At 36.8% G+C, this 16,690-nt stretch overlaps 1 protein-coding gene across 5 annotated transcripts in view; it reads right to left on the reverse strand.

The window, feature by feature from the left end:
• SLC9B2 (solute carrier family 9 member B2) overlaps positions 1-12,760 on the reverse strand; it is a 36,023-nt gene extending 23,263 nt beyond the window's left edge. For 2 of the 5 annotated variants that reach the window (XM_047092197.1, XM_047092201.1), the window contains exons 1-5: positions 12,642-12,760; positions 11,543-11,723; positions 5,609-5,779; positions 1,530-1,672; positions 317-444 (exon numbers count right to left, since the gene is read on the reverse strand). In XM_047092197.1, coding sequence (XP_046948153.1) covers positions 317-444; positions 1,530-1,672; positions 5,609-5,779; positions 11,543-11,723; positions 12,642-12,731 — 713 coding nt within the window. In that variant the 5' untranslated portion in view covers positions 12,732-12,760. The remainder of the gene's footprint in view (positions 1-316; positions 445-1,529; positions 1,673-5,608; positions 5,780-11,542; positions 11,724-12,641) is intronic. The other 3 variants (XM_047092198.1, XM_047092202.1, XM_047092199.1) reach the window with 2 other exon arrangements.
• Positions 12,761-16,690: the final 3,930 nt, after the last annotated feature.

Consider the following 16,690-nt stretch of genomic DNA (forward strand, 5'->3'; position numbering starts at 1 on the left):
TTCATTACTGTTGATATGTTTATTACCCTTTGTATGGACTTTGAGGTGAGATATGGCATCTCTCTCACCAGCATGGAATAAGGTGTAGGTAAAACACCATTAATTCTTCAACTGTTTAAATCATAATGCCTGTAAAAGTTAGATGTATTCTATAAATAGTATATTTTGAAGTTATAATATTTAGATTACGCTGGAATATCCATGTTGTATTTTCTGATGTCCTTAAGAAAATGCTATTATGCATTCTCTGGTATGGAATCAGAGAAAGCCCCAAACATCCCTGCATTGTTTTCATACGAAAAAGAAAAACCATTACCCCAGGATAAATCCCCATTGCCATGGTAAGCCCATTAGAAAGTGGGCCAGAAGTGCAGATGTGCATGCCTCCACAAGACAAGGACCCATGGACAGTCTTATACAAACACCCTTCAACTTCTTCAGGGCCTGAAATATGCAAACAGAAATACAAAAATAATCATTTAAAGACAGAAAGAGATTATGACATTAGACACTTTTCTTCAGTATTCAGACCATGTTTGGATTATCATGAATTTGCCAGGTAATGAGTTTTATCTAACAAACATTTCAGGGTTTGAAGTGTTTTGGAGATAGCTTATTTAGTCCTCATAGCAACACTATGATATAGGTGAAATTACTATCCCCATTATATTTAGATGTCCTCATCTAAAAAGATACAAGTTAAAGTCATTTGTCCAAGATCATGAAATTGGTAAATTGTGCAGCTAGGTTTGAACTCAAGCAGGATGTTCTGTAGTCTGTGCTCATTAATCCCCAAAGTAGCTGATTTAACCCTCTCGGTGTTAGCTTTATTTATAACTTGTGGCCCCAGAATGAGGCCAGGATGAAAACCTTCATCCCCAAGAACACTCATTCTCTCATTCAAAAATATACATTAGTAAAAGCATTAAAAAAGGCATACTTGAGACTCGTCCTATGCATCAAGCAGTTTCTTGAGCTGTATAGTTAGCCCTAAGCACTTGCATAAGGCTTTGCATGCCATAAATGTGCTATCCTCTCTCTATCCTGTTATTTATAAGGATGACCTATATCTCTGTCAGAGAAAAGGGGAGCCTTTATTGTTAGTGCTGTCCCCAGACAGTAATTCCACCTTCCTCCAAGAACGAATATAGGGTCATCTTCTGGGAATAGTCAATCCTCCATGAAATAAACTCCATTCTTTTCTTTAAAAAAAATTTTTTTAACATTTATTCATTTTTGAGACACAGAGAGAGAGTGCAAGCGGGGATGGTGTACAGAGAGGGAGACACAGAATCCGAACCAGGATCCAGGCTCTGAGCTGTCAGCACAGAGCCTGATGTGGGGCTCAAACTCACGAACTGTGAGATCAAGACCTGAGCAGACACTTAACCAACTGAGCCACCCAGGCCCCCCCTCCATTCTCTTCTTTAGACTGTCACACAAAGTGCCTAAAGCACGGTGATTCTGAATAGTAGCAGTACTGGAAGAGTTCAATTCCTAGTCAACAATTAGAAATTTATACTTCATACCTTTGAATCAAGCCCAAGGCCAGCACGAACCAATATGATAGACAGGGCTATGCTTCTCAAAGAGGAAGACCACTTATGCTTGATCTGTACATTATCACTGATGACAGGGATATTTCTGACAAGAAACCCAGCAAGAAGCATGCCTAGAATGGAGAAGTCAAACAACTCCTTAGTTGGTTTTCAAATAGAGAAGATATTTTTGGCATTTTTACTTTTTGAGTTCATGTCTCTTTAATATTCTTTTGTTTAACATTTTTGTTTAAATGGATGAAAGACCTAAATGTGAGATAGGAAACCATCAAAATCCTAGAGGAGAACACAGATAGCAACCCGTTTGACTTTGGCTGTAGCAACTTCTTACTAGACACATTGCTGGAGGCAAAGGAAACAAAAGCACAAAAGAACTAATGGGACTTCATTAAGATAAAAAGCTTCTGCACAGCAACGGAAACAATCAACAAAGCAAAAAGGCAGCCTATGGAATGGGCGAAGATATTTGCAAGTGACATATCAGATAAAGGGTTAGTATTCAAAATCTATAAAGAACTCACCAAACTCAACACCCAAAAAACAATCCAGTGAAAAAATGAGAAGACATGAATCGATACTTTTCCATCATGCAGATGGCTAACAGATGCATGAAAAGATGCTCAATCTCACTCATCATCAGGGAAATGCAAACCAAACCATGATGGGATACCACCTCACACCTGTCAGAATGGTTAAAACTAACACAAGAAACAACAGATGTTGGTGAGGCTGTGGAGAAAGGAACTGTCTTATGCTGTTGGTGGGAATGCAAATTAGTGTGGCCACTCTGGGAAACACTTATGGAGGCTCCTCAAAAAGTTAAAAATAGAACTACCCTATGATGTAGCAATTGCACTGCTAGGTATTTACCCAAAGGATACAAAAATATAGATTCAAAGGGTACATGCCCTCTGATGTTTATAGCAGCATTATCAGTAATAGCAAACTACAGAAAGAGCCCAAGTGTCCACTGACTGATTAATAAATAAAGAAGATATGGTGTATATATACATATATATATATATATATATATGTATATATATATGCACACACACACACACACAATGGAATATTAGCCATCAAAAAGAATGAAGTCTTGCTATTTGCAACAATGTGGATGGATATTATATATCCATATCCATAATATTAGTATATTATATATCCATATCCATAATATTAGTATATTATGCTAAGTGTAATAAGTCAGAGAAAAGCAAATATCATATGATTTCACTCACATGTGGAATTTAGGAAACAAAACAGATGAACATATGTGAAGGGAAAAAAAGACAGGGAAGCAAACCATAAGATACTCTTTTTTTTCTTTGAATTTTATTTTTTTTCTTTTTCTTTTTTTATTATTTTAAAATATATATATATATATTTATTTATTTATTTATTTATTTATTTATTTATTTATATGTATCCTAGTTAGCATATAGTGCAATAATGATTTCAGGAGTAGATTCCAGTGATTCATCACCTATGTACAGCACCCAGTGCTCATCCCAACAAGTGTCTTCCTTAATGCCCCTTACTCATTTAGCCTATCTACCTGCTCATAATCCATAAGATACTCTAAATGATAGAGAACAAATTGACAGTTGATGGAGGGAGGTGGGTGGGGAGATGGGCTAGATGGGTGATGGGTATTAAGGAGGGCACTTGTTATGATGGGCACTGGGTGTTATATGCAAGATGAATCACTAAATTCTATTCCTGAAACCAATATTACATTATATGTTAACTAACTAGAATTTAAATAAAACTTTCAATAAAAAATTAAAATAATATACTATATTAGAGGAGCTAAGAAAAGCCTTTAATATGCAAATAAAAATCATTAGAATCAGTAATGGAGTATTCAGATAGAAATGTGATCAAATTATAAATATAAAATGTTTTAATACAATGCCTAATTCAGTCACTCTTTTATGTGCAAAGTAAACAGCTCCTGAAGTTATTTGCTATGTCAGATTACCTGAATTATCAACAAATACCTATGTGGATTCTATTTCACCCTCAAGCCAGGTAATTTAACAAAAAATACATAACTTGCGAGGCGCCTGGGTGGTTCAATCCATTGAGCATTCTGACTTTGGTTCAGGTCATGATCTCATGGTTCGTGAGTTTGAGCATCGCTTCTGGTTCTGTGCTGACAGCACGGAGCGTGGAGACTGCTTCAGATTCTGGGTCTCCCTCTCTCTCTGCCCCTCCCCTACCTGTGCTCTCTCTCTCAAAAAATAAACATTAAAAAAAAATTAAAAAAATAAACATAAAAAAACATTAAAAAAAATCCTTGCTTTCCAAAGGCTTGTGAGTTATGAAGAAATGGACATTGCTCTGTCAGGTCAGCTTCTGATTCTTCTTTCATTCAGCCATTTACTGTTTACCAAATGCCTTCAGTATTTTAGACAGTACAGTAGGTAGTAGAAGTATAATAATGAACAAAAACTTGGTACTACATCTCAACAAGTTTTCAGCCTCTAGGGGAGTGAGATAAACTGACAACCTCAATTTTATGGAAGCATAAAGAAGTGTTGTATGAGTGAGAGAAGAGTAGTAAGTCAGAGGGATCCAAACAAGGGGAAGAACCGGGTGGAGAGTCAAGAAGTTTCTGGATGGGTTAGCAGTTTCTTCCAAGGTATGAAGAGAAGTATGACACATTCTGGGAAGTGTCAGTAGTTGACAGTGACCGAGGGAGCTGAGGAGTTTGCGAGAGAATCCTGCCCTCGCTGATACCACATGCCCCTACAACAGGAAAGAGAGACTTCTCCACCAGACACTGGGCTTCCAGACTGTTCTTCTCTAGCAGTACCCTCTTCTCAGCATGACCTTACAAGCATTACACATTAAATCACTAAACAAACTTACTATTGTTGCAATGTTCTGTATGTAAGCTATGAGAATGGAGACTAATGACAAGCATAGCTTTTGTGACTTGCTCCAGACACCGCTAGGCCAGGAAGCATCACTGCCATTTAATCTAGAAGAAGGTCTCGTAAAGTTTTGAATTCTGCAGTTACGGTCTTTCAGAATTTTTGAAAGTGGGAACTAGCCAACCACAGTTGTTTTTTAAAGAGTAATAAGGATAACACATGCTCATGGTGAATTAAAACATCACCAACAAGTAGGAAGTGACAAGTACATGTTCTATTCCAACTGCAAACTTTCGATCTTCATTCTCCAAAGATTTTCACTCTTAAGGGTTTTCTTTGCCTTTCCAGAAAAGTTTGTATACCTATGTAAGCATGCCTCAGTATGTGTGTTCGTGTGCCTCATTTTCTAATAGTAGAAATAGTATCTCATTGTTTGGAAGTACTGTAATTTTTTGAACCAATTAATGGACTTTAAGGAACTTTTCAGATTTTTCATTACAAATAGTGCTGAAATGAGCAGAGTTCAAAAGAAATAATAATCTAACAAGGACTCAAAAATATGTTAAGAGTTTCTTTTGGAGTTTTGGGGGGGGGGCGCAAGAGGAAGCATTTTTTTGTTCTCCAAATGAATGTGACAACAACTTCGCTGGGACACTGTTTCTGGATGGTCTAGATTGATATGGCCACCTGATACTGATCTGGCAGACGACCCCTTCACTCCTTTGTCAGTGATGTGAGTGACTTACAATACATTGAGCCCTAGTTTTGTAGCATTTCTGTCTTACAGTTACTTCTACCATGGTTGATGTTAAGCTACCAACACGATGTCAATGAATGTGCAGTTGGGAAGACAGAGCCAGTGGCACACCACTATATATTGTTTCCATAATTTCAAGAGCCTAGATAAGGAGAAAATGCCGTAAGTGATTAGTTTTGAGTATCTACTGGTTTTATTTTTAATGCAAGTTATTTAATTGTAAATATATATAATTTAATTTTTAAAAAATTCTGTGTTTAACAACTGGCTTACCAAACTCAAAATTTAATAATTGGCTTTTGGCTCCAACACATCAAATACAGAAATATTTTATATTTATTTCCCAAAGCTTCCCAAACTACAGTTTTTAAAATATGATTTACTCTTGAAGTCAGAAAGTATTTAGCACTTACCTAGAAGAGGAGGCAGTGGAGGTAATGTAGGTAACTTGATGAGCCCCAAAAGTTTACCTCCAATGATGGCACAATAGAATAGGATTATAATTCCAAATAGATTTCCTCCAGGAAGACATTCGCTGGTAGTAATTGACCAAACTACAGCCCAGAGAAGAACAACCATGGTAACTGAAATAAACCAGGAAAACTAGTTTCTATCAGTAAGTTGTCATATGGTTTCAATATAATATAAAAATTTTAAAAATATCGAACATACATACAAGTATTTATAACCATGTGTAAATTTTAGAAAGCATCAGTAATATGAACAATTGGGTAATAATTACCAACCATCTTAAGAAATAGGATATTACTAGTGCCTTTGGATCCACCCATGTGCCCCTCTTAGTCCCATCTCCCATCTCCTTTCACACCGTCAGAAGGAACTACGATCTTGAATTTTTTTTTTATCATTCCTCCTTTTTCCTTTATAATTTTACCACAAATATTCACTCGTTAATAAAAAGGGAAACACTGGCTATCTTTACTCTCTTCATAGGAACATGAGAATACCTGAATAATCACATTCTAGTATTTTAGTTCTGTCTTGAATTAAACACTATTATTGTTTCTTTTCTATAGTCAATGTTGGTTTAGAATTATCCATATACTCACCTATTTCCCATTTTGATCATTATTCATTATGGCAACTCAAATTTTTTATCTGGGACAATTATTTTGTTGCCTAAAGTATTTCCTTTAATAGAGGTATTTCTATTAGAAGGTGAAACATGTTTCCTTGTTTGAAAACCTTGTGTTGTACTAAAGTTTACACTGAAACAACAAAGACTCATGGGAAAACAGTTGGGCAGACAACTCAAAGCTTAAATCCTGTGACCAAAGTATTGACAAAAACAGTAATGATCCTAATAAAAGTGCTAGTGCAGTTAAATCTCCACTGGCATTTGCATTTCACAGTCTCTTTTTGGCAGACCCAAACCCTTGGAACCACATGTATTATTTCAAGATGTAGAACCTTGAAAGCATTTGCTTTAAATAGTAAGCAGTTCTGTCCAAATCTGATCCAGATTATAGCTTTCTCCATCAATCAAATATTTGTTGTTGTTGTTTTAACTGAGGGAAAGTGTTGGCAGCTACTTTGTTTGTAATGTCAGCTTCTACATCCATATATGGTTTCATTAGATAGTTTAATGGTCTAGAAAGTTTAAAAAGCCTCTGAAACCCCTAAACCAGCAACTAACTGTCTGAAAAAAAAAAAAAAAGTACTTCTATAGGGAGGTAAGCTTTTTAAAAAGTCTTCATTTTAGTAAGGCTTTATCTTTAATTGTAAGGAATCATATATCTGACCTTTTTTATCTGTTCTTGTTTTTCAATGCGTTTTGCATTCACATGCCATTGTTTGGTGATGTAAAATATTAACATGGCAGGAGAAATTATGTACAAATGCAAATTTTCATGTTACACTAACACAATTCCTCATTTACCATCATATATGAACTAATTCATAGTTCAGAAACAGTGCACCAGAGCATGCTATATTTCTCATGAAGATCTGTTGGTAACAAATTCTTAGTTTTATTGATCTGGAATTATCTTTATTCTCATTCTTAAAAGATAGTTTTTCAGGGTATACAGTTCTAGGTTGAGAGTTACTATCTTCCAGTTTCTTTAAAATACTGTCCCTTGGTTTTCTGGCTTTTATTGCTGTTTTTAAGTGTCTTTTAGGAATTTTTTTTTTCCTTTGGCTATTTAAAAAAAATTTTTTTAATGTTTATTTATTTTTGAGACAGAGAGAGAGAGAGAGAGAGAGAGAACTAGTGGGGGAGGGAAATCTGAAGAGGGGAATCTGAAGCAGGCTCCAGGCTTTCAGCTGTCAGCACAGAGCCCGACATGGGGCTCGAACTCACAGACCGTGAGATCATGACCTGAGCCCAAGTCGGACGCTTAGCCGACTGAGCCACCCAGATGCCCCTCCTTTGGCTATTTTTAAGATCTTTCTTTTTCTTTGGTTTTCTGCAATTTCAGTGTGATCTGTTCAGTACTTATGTTAATTTCCATATGGCTTCCTTTTAGTTTGCTTAGGATTTATGTTTTCCATCCATTCTGGAACATTCTGTCTTTATTTGTTTAAATATTTCCTCTTCCCTATTCTTTTCCCTGTATTTTTCTGGAACTATGATTAAAACATTGAACAGTCACAGTCTCTTCTCCATTTGGGTAAGCCCAGTTTTCATATCGTCCATTTTTTTTTCTGTGTGTACTGCATTGTAATCTCTTCAGACCTATTTACTAGATTACCAATTTTCTTTTCACTTAATCTGCTGCCTAATCTACTGAGTTTGAAATTTCAATTACTTTATTATATCTTTCATTTCTAGAAGTTGGTGCTTATTGAAATGTGTTCATTTTTGTAAATAGTTTCTTGTTTTATACTTATATTTGTTACCTCCTCTTTAATTTCTTCATAGTTATTGAAAATATTTTATATTTTATTTTCTGATAATGCAAATTTTTGAAACGTGTTTCCTTGTGCATGTTGTGACTTTTGTTTTTGTTTTGTTGCTTTTGTTTTTGGCAACAGTGAGCTCTTCCCTGAAACTTAATCTTTGGGAATTGCTGAAGTTGAATGTCAGTTTTCCCAGATAGGATATGAATTTGCCCCTACCATGTGCTTACAATCTTAACAATCCGGGACTACTTTTAGATATATTTTCAGCTTGACGTTTTTTTCTGTGACTTTGGAACACAGATCAGCATGAAGTTACACATATTTAGTGGAGACTCTTTTCTTGCCCAGACAGCACTACAGTTCAGACAGTCAAGTTTAGCTGCGGGTCCCCTCTGCAGGGCAGGTTTACCTCAAATTCATCATTACATTGGGTTCCAGCTTTGTGTGGGTGAGAAGGAATGATTTCTCCTTTTTCTCCCAACCTGGGCAGGCCCACGCATAGCCTCTTATACTCTCATGGTTCTCAAAATGAATCTCAAGTTCACTGGTGTTTTGCAGAAGCCCCAGAGCAAAAGCCAGCTTGAGTGCTTATTTATCTCTCCTAGTCATACTGTTTTTAGTATCTGATGATTTCCTGTTTTCTTGACAGATAAAAGGTATATTTAAAGAGACTTAAAATATTGTTTTCAGATGTTTTCATTGACATAAGTGAGAGGGCTGTTCATTGAATGTCATCCACCCCATTGCTAGAGATCAAATCCATTGTCCCATTTTTTAACCCTCACAGAATTATTACAGATTTTGTAGGCTGTGATGCTATGAAATAACTAAAGCGCCTTCTGTATCTTCCAGTTGGGTAGAGAAGCTGAAATTTCTATATAGTATGGGAAGTGTAATGGGAAAGTAGGAATTGTAAACTACTAAATTTTACTTTATCATAGCACAAAATCAGTTTTGTACAAAATTCAGAAAGGTAGGATTAAGTTTTCCACTTCAAGACCACTTTTCTTTTAAACCTCTAACATTCCTTTCCTTTTTCATATTCAAAATGCAGTTCTAAATAAATAGTAAGTGTATATTTACAGGGTTTCTCTAAATCACATTTAATCCAGTTAGTAATTTACTTCTCATTTATGATTTTGGAAAATCAGATTTACTTAAGAAAAATATGTAAATATACTGAAGTGATACAGGAAGGAGTATAGGAAAAAAAAAAAAAAAAAAAAGAACAGTCCTGTAAGCCTAAGCAACAGAAGCACAGGAAAACAAGTGAAGAGGTGTTTATATATTATGAGTTCCCATTTCTCAGGCACCTTTATGGACAATGATCATAGAATTTTTAAAAAATGACTCTCTGGGATACCTGGGTGGCTTAGTCGGTTGTGCAACCAACTCTTGATTTTGGCTCAGGTCATTATCCCAGGGTCATAGGATCAAGCCCTGTGTCTGCCTCTGCACTGAGCACGGAACCTGCTTAAGATTCTCTCTCTTCTGGGGCACCTGGGTGGCTCAGTCAGTTAAACGTCCAACTTCGGCTCCGGTCATGATCTCACAGTCCCTGAGTTGGAGCCCCGCGTTGGGCTCTGTGCTGATAGCTCGGAGCCTGGAGCCTGCTTCAGATTCTGTGTCTCCCTCTGTCTTTGACCCTCCCCCCATTCATGCTCTGTCTCTGTCTCAAAAATAAATGTTAAAAAAAATTTTTTTTAAAAAGATTCTCTCTCTTCCTCTCCCAGTGCCTGTCCCCCACCCCCTTTCTCTCTAAAAATAAAAAAAAATTAAAAAATGAGTCTCCAAATCACATCATTCATTTACACCCTTTCCCTAATGCAATCACTATCTGTTTTACTGTAAATGTTTTAACTAGAAATGTGCCATGATTTGAATGGTGAAATTTCAAAAAAATAATAAATAGGACAGAAAAGGTATTAAATTATATGTTGTCTTATCAACTGGTATATATTTTGGAACCTGTTTTTCTCTACATTTTTTAAATAAAGTTTGAGATTTTTTTCTCATGCTAGTTTACAGACTTACCTAATTTTATTAAACACATATGTAGAGCCTAGAGTATAACTGGGCTTCAACTGTCCCAGTTGAGAATGGTAAAAATGTTTTTCAGAGCTCACAAATGAAGTATAACAATAACTGAGTCTGATTTTTTAGTAAACACAACTTTTAGATCAAATGTATTATATTCTTCAACATATTTACTTTGGGAAGATATATATTTACTCTAGTGGTGCTGTCGCTCCTCAATATCATTTTGAAATTGTCTTCAAATTCTCATTTATAGGGTGCCTGGGTGGCTCAGTCAGTTAAGTGTTCAACTCTCCGTTTTGGCTCAAGGTCATGATCTCATGGTTTCATGAGTTCGAGCCCTGTATCGGGCTCTGTGCTGGCAATGTAGTGCCTGCTTGGGATTCTCTCTCCCCCTCTCTCTCTACCCCTCCCCCACTCGCACTATCTCTATCTCTCTCAAAATAAATAAATAAACTTAAAAAATTAACAAAAAGTCAGCATTTATAGACAATTTTCAAAGCCCTTCTTTTTCCTACTACATTTCCTCCAATGTACAAAATACATACACTTCACTCTCTCTCTCTCTCTCTCTCTCTCTCTCTCTCTCACACACACACACACACACACACACACACACACACACACACAAAATTTCCTTTCTGAACAAAAAAACAGGATTACTGAATCTGAATATCCATCTATTCTTCAAATTGATATCATAATAATGTTTGGCTCCCTCCAAAAACCAAATCCGTTCCTCAAAGACAGTATGTGAAATAGTGCTGAGATAAACTCCCAAAGAAAAGTCCTCCAGGGGTGCCCGGGTGGCTCAGTTGGTTAAGTGTCCCACTTCAGTTCAGGTCATGATCTCATGGTTTGTTGATCTCATGGTTTGTGAGTTCGAGCTCCACAGTGGTCTCTCTGCTGTCAGCACAGAGCCTGCTTCAGATCCTCTATCTCCCTCTCTCTGTCCCTCCACTGCTCATGTGCTCTTTCTCTCTCAAAAATAAATAAAACATTAAAAAAAAGAAAAATCTCCCAAATATTTTAGGTAATAGTAGTTGTACTGGAGTAAGTTGGATTGGAAACCAAGATTCTTACAAAATGATGGATTCATTTGGAAGCATAAATTAAGCTGTTTGTTCAAACATTAGTTGCATTACTTAATAACGATTAAACCCAACATTTATGTAGTACCTTTCTGTTTACAGGTGATTTCTCATTTTTCTCATTGGAGGCCTAAGGTAATCCTGTGAAATTACTCACAGACAGAAAAGGAAAATGTCTTTGATCTCTGCTCTTTTCCTGCTAGCTGGAATGGTAGTAGCAATAGCACTCTAGTTTTTATGTATACAGAAGTAAACTTCTTTTTGTTCTTTAAACCATATTATTTTGGAATCTCTCATTAAAACAATTTCATCTTTTACCGTCTCTTTCTGAATTATTTTTTACCATTTACATACCATTTGTTATCCCTCTAGCCAGCAAGCCATGTGGAGGGCAAGCAAATGTTTGTCCTAGTCTTCGCAAATTATTTGATTCAGTTGGTATTTCTTGTAGCTTTTTTTCACTGCTATTCAGGAGGTTACTTCCTTCTGTTGGTTCTTTTGCATCTATTCCTTTAGAGTTCATAACTGCTTCCTCCTGTGTTTAAAACAATTTAATAATACTTAGAACGGTTATATCTGCTGTACATTTTTAAAAAAAATTTTTTTTCAACGTTTATTTATTTTTGGGACAGAGAGAGACAGAGCATGAACGGGGGAGGGGCAGAGAGAGAGGGAGACACAGAATCGGAAACAGGCTCCAGGCTCTGAGCCATCAGCCCAGAGCCTGACGCGGGGCTCGAACTCACAGACCACGAGATCGTGACCTGGCTGAAGTCGGACGCTTAACCGACTGCGCCACCCAGGCGCCCCTCTGCTGTACATTTTTATAGCTATCAAGTCATCAAATCACAAATCAAATTTTTACTGCTAGAATCAAGGCTAACACTTTATAGTGGAAATGCAGAGCTATACTAATAGCTAATCAGTGAATGCTTGGAACAAGAATTATGTTAGAGGAATATTTACCATTGAGTCACTATTTGTAGCATTATAAATCCTTGGGGTACACATACTATTTCATTTTGTTTTACAATACTGGGTTTAAAAATTAGCCTACTAAAGATATTTTTCAAGGCAATAGTTGGTTAATATATTAAAGTGGTTCAGAAAAAATAACTATTTGTGGTAAAAATGAATTCAAATTCATTCATCTACTTGAATTTAAGCAGTAAAAAGGGAGGGAAGTAATCACAACCATTCTAGGGGTGAGGCTGGGAACACAAAGCATTTCACAGGCTCTCTATTTTTCCAGCCTCACGTAGGGCCAGCTGCTAATGAATCTGGGAAAACTGGTAGTCACACCTACTGTACAAATTGGGGGATTAAAAATGGGAAGAACTGTTAATTGAGTGATAGAGCATGAAGAGAACACAACTGTATCAGAGATTTGGAAATATATAGTCCCTCTTTTAAGGAAATGGTTGGAATGCTCTATATTTGATCATAGGTTTACCTGTGTTTCTTGATATGTAGAGGCTGTGTGGTCCATTCCTGTGGATGGTGTAAAATCTTCATGTTCAATTGCTTTATCTTCATCTCCCATGATTTATAATTAAAAATAAGATGACACAAGGGAGAGGAACGGGAACTGTTTCGAAGGAGAAATAGTACAGATATGTGGCATCAACTTGAGATTTATATGAATGAATTAAGCAGCAATTTGAACAATTTAAATGAATGAATTGTACTTATTTTTTCCCTTGGAACTCTGAATGTCTAAAATATTTTAAATTAGACTATTCTTAACTTTCAATTGCTAACCTTTTCTTTGATTACAATATGTTATACTAATTCTTATTTACTTTCTACCTCTCCTGAAAAAGCCCTTGTTTATCATATTTTTATATGATGTCTTTCCCACCCTGTTTTCTGAGTTATATTTCAAATATTCCAAGCAATACTACTGTTAAATCGTTCTCTCTAATGGTCTGGCTTGATGAAACAGGAAATCTCCAGGCAATTTTTCTCTTCCTTCCTTCCTTCCTTCCTTCCTTCCTTCCTTCCTTAATATAATTTATTGTCAAATTGGCTTCCATACAACACCCAGTGCTCATCCCAACAAGTGCCCTCCTCAATGCCCACCACCCACTTTCCCCTCTCTTCCACCTCTATCAACCCTCAGTTTGTTCTCTGTATTTAAGAGTCTCTTATGGCTTGCCTCCCTCCCTCTCTGTAACTTTTTTCCCCTTCCCCTTCCCCTTCCCCAAGGTCTTCTGTTAAGTTTCTCAAGATCCACACATGAGTGAAAACATATGGTATCTGTCTGTCTCTGACTGACCTATTTCACTTAGCATAATACCCTCCAGTTCCATCCACGTTGCTGCAAATGGCCAGATTTCATCCTTTCTCATTGCCAAGTAGTATTCCATTGTGTATATAAACCACAATTTCTTTATCCACTCATCAGTTGATGGACATTTAGGCTCTTTCCATAATTTGGCTATTGTTGAAAGTGCTGCTATAAACATTGGGGTACAAGTGCCCCTAAGCATCAGCACTCCTGTATCCCTTGGGTAAATTCTTAGCAGAGCTATTGCTGGGTCATAGGGTAGTTCTATTTTTAATTTTTTGAGGAACCTCCACACTGTTTTCCAGAGCAGCTGCACCAGTTTGCATTCCCACCAACAGTGCAAGAGGGTTCCCGTTTCTCCACATCCTCGCCAGCATCTATAGTCTCCTGATTTGTTCATTTTAGCCACTCTGACTGGTCTGAGGTGGTATCTCAGTGTGATTTTGATCTGTATTTCCCTGATGAGGAGCGATGCTGAGCATCTTTTCATGTGCCTGTTGGCCATCTGGATGTCTTCTTTAGAGAAGTGTCTATTCATGTCTTCTGCCCATTTCTTCACTGGATTATTTGTTTTTTGGGTGTGGAGTTTGGTGAGCTCTTATAGATTTTGGATACTAGCCCTTTGTCTGATATGTCATTTGCAAATATCTTTTCCCATTCTGTCGGTTGCCTTTTAGTTTTGTTGATTGTTTCCTTGGCAGTGCAGAAGGTTTTTATCTTGATGAGGTCCCAATAGTTCATTTTTGCTTTTAATTCCCTTGCCTTTGGAGATGTGTCGAGTAGGAAATTGCTGTGGCTGAGGTCAAAGAGGTTGTTGCCTGTTTTTTTCTCTAGTGTTTTGATAGTTTCCTGTCTCACATTTAGGTCTTTCATCCATTTTGAGTTTATTTCTGTGTATGGTGTAAGAAAGTGGTCTAGTTTCATTCTTCTGAATGTTGCTGTCCAGTTCTCCCAGCACCATTTGCTAAAGAGACTTTTTTCCATTGGATATTCTTTCCTGCTTTGTCAAAGATTAGTTGGCCATACATTTGTGGGTCCAATTCTGGGTTCTCTATTCTATTCCATTTGTCCATGTGTCTGTTTTTGTGCCAATACCATGCTGTCTTGATGATTACAGCTTTGTAGTAGAGGCTAAAGTCTGGGATTGTGATGCCCCCCACTTTGGTTTTCTTCTTCAATATTACTTTGGCTATTCGGGGTCTTTTATGGTTTCATACAAATTTTAGAATTGTTTGTACTAGCTCTGAGAAGAATGCTGGTGCAATTTTGATTGGGATTGCATTGAATGTGTAGATTGCTTTGGGTAGTATTGACATTTTAACAATATTTATTCTTCCAATCCATTGCTTCTTGGCCTTTTGGCTAAGATCAAGTGTATTCTTCCAATCCATGAGCATGGAATGTTTTTCCATTTCTTTGTGTCTTCTTCAATTTCCTTCATAAGCGCTAGGCAATTTTTCAATGTTGAAATGAGCTACCAAAGAAACATCTATGGATTCCATCATTTTCAGAGAAATTAGAATCACTAATTCTTGTCTGGTTCATATTTCTAAATTAAAGTTAAAATAACAACATTGGTTGAGTAGCCACAATGTCTTAGACAACTGAGACATGTTGGTAGTCACTCTAGGTAATTCAAAGATTACAAAAACATATTTTTTGTTCTCTATAGGCTGACGATATACCAGGAAAAATAAACTTACATGAAGTAACTAAAAAACCTGTAGGACAGACCTATAGCTTGACTCTGTAAACTACTTCAATCTCCTCTCTCTTGGCTTCTCATGCTATATAGGCTGAACAACCAAATACTCCAATTCTTGACCACTTCTGTAGCTATAGATAGCCATGTGTCACAGTTCTGTGTAATGAGATATAAGTGAGAGTCCCTAGGGAGAACTTTCATTCCAAGACTATAAGGCAAGGCTTTTTGAAGATCATACTTTTATTCTTTGTCCTCTAATATTTCTCCTTCTTCTTCCTAGAATGTAGATACACTACCTGGAGGGCCAGTGACCATCTCTCAACCATGAGAAGAAAAAGCCCTATACTAAGGAGAGTAGAAAATTAAGATAGGAGGAGCTGGTTCCTTGACGATACCCTTTAATTGCTCCGTCAGTCTTGGATGCCAAGCTTCAAGTTAATTGTTGAAGCTACTGTTAGTCAAGTGTTATTTTCACTAGTAATCAAACTTACTTCTAATGCAACAAGTATAATGATATTATAATAGAAGCACGAACTACAAACCCTGGTATAAGCAAAGGGAAAATTATGTGAGAGAAGGGAAAATCTAAATCAATACATTTGAGTGTCTAATATGTGCCATACACTATGCTAGGCTATAAAGATAAGGATTAATTAGACAAGACCCCTGCCTCAAGGAATAATTTTCTGTTTAAAAAAGTGCCAAGAGGGGCACCTGGGTGGCTCAGTTGGTTGAGCATCCAACTTCGGCTCAGGTCATGATCTTGCGGTTCATGGGTTCAAGCCCCACATCGGGCTCTGTGCTGATGGCTCAGAGCCTGGAGCCTGCTTCCGATTCTGTGTCTCCCTCTCTCTCTGCCTCTCCCCCATTCGTGTTCTGTCTCTCTGACTTTCAAAAATGAATAAATGTTAAAAAAAGTGCCAAGATGTTTGCATTTAATATTCCCAAGAAAATTATATCCTTTCTACCACTACCACCCTCACCATCACCATCATCACCATTTTTCTTCCTTACAAAATACAATGTTGGCCAGGGTGGTATCTCAAAAAACCTTCAGTTTGGATTTTATATTACATATAATAAGTTCATGTACATATAATAATATATATGTGTGTATATATGTAGATATAATTTTTTAAGTTTATAAATTTATTCCAAAATTTAGACTCATAATGAGAAAGAATGGCATTTGATAGGAAAAATGTTGGGCTCAGAGAACCCTTGTCTTGAAGGTATGGGGGCATGGAATCCAGTGGGATGTCAGGGGAAACTTTGTTGGAGCATGAGGTGTAAGGCTGAAAGCAATGGCAAATGAAGTGGGAGAGCTTGGATATCATTTCCCAAACCATGGCACTTGCCCTTTACCCTATGTAGAGAATAACCCCCTCATATAGTAAATGATGATCTGCTGGGTCTGGAGTTAGACAAAGCTGGGTCTGTAGTCTAGTTCTATTATATACCAAATTTCTTAGCCTCTTTGTAACTAATTCCTTATTTATAAAACGGA

Source organism: Lynx rufus, unplaced genomic scaffold (genome assembly GCF_022079265.1).
Source record: "Lynx rufus isolate CCGP_SWC_20201006 ecotype Redwood Valley unplaced genomic scaffold, mLynRuf1.p SCAF_3, whole genome shotgun sequence".
Classification (NCBI taxonomy): domain Eukaryota; kingdom Metazoa; phylum Chordata; class Mammalia; order Carnivora; family Felidae; genus Lynx; species Lynx rufus.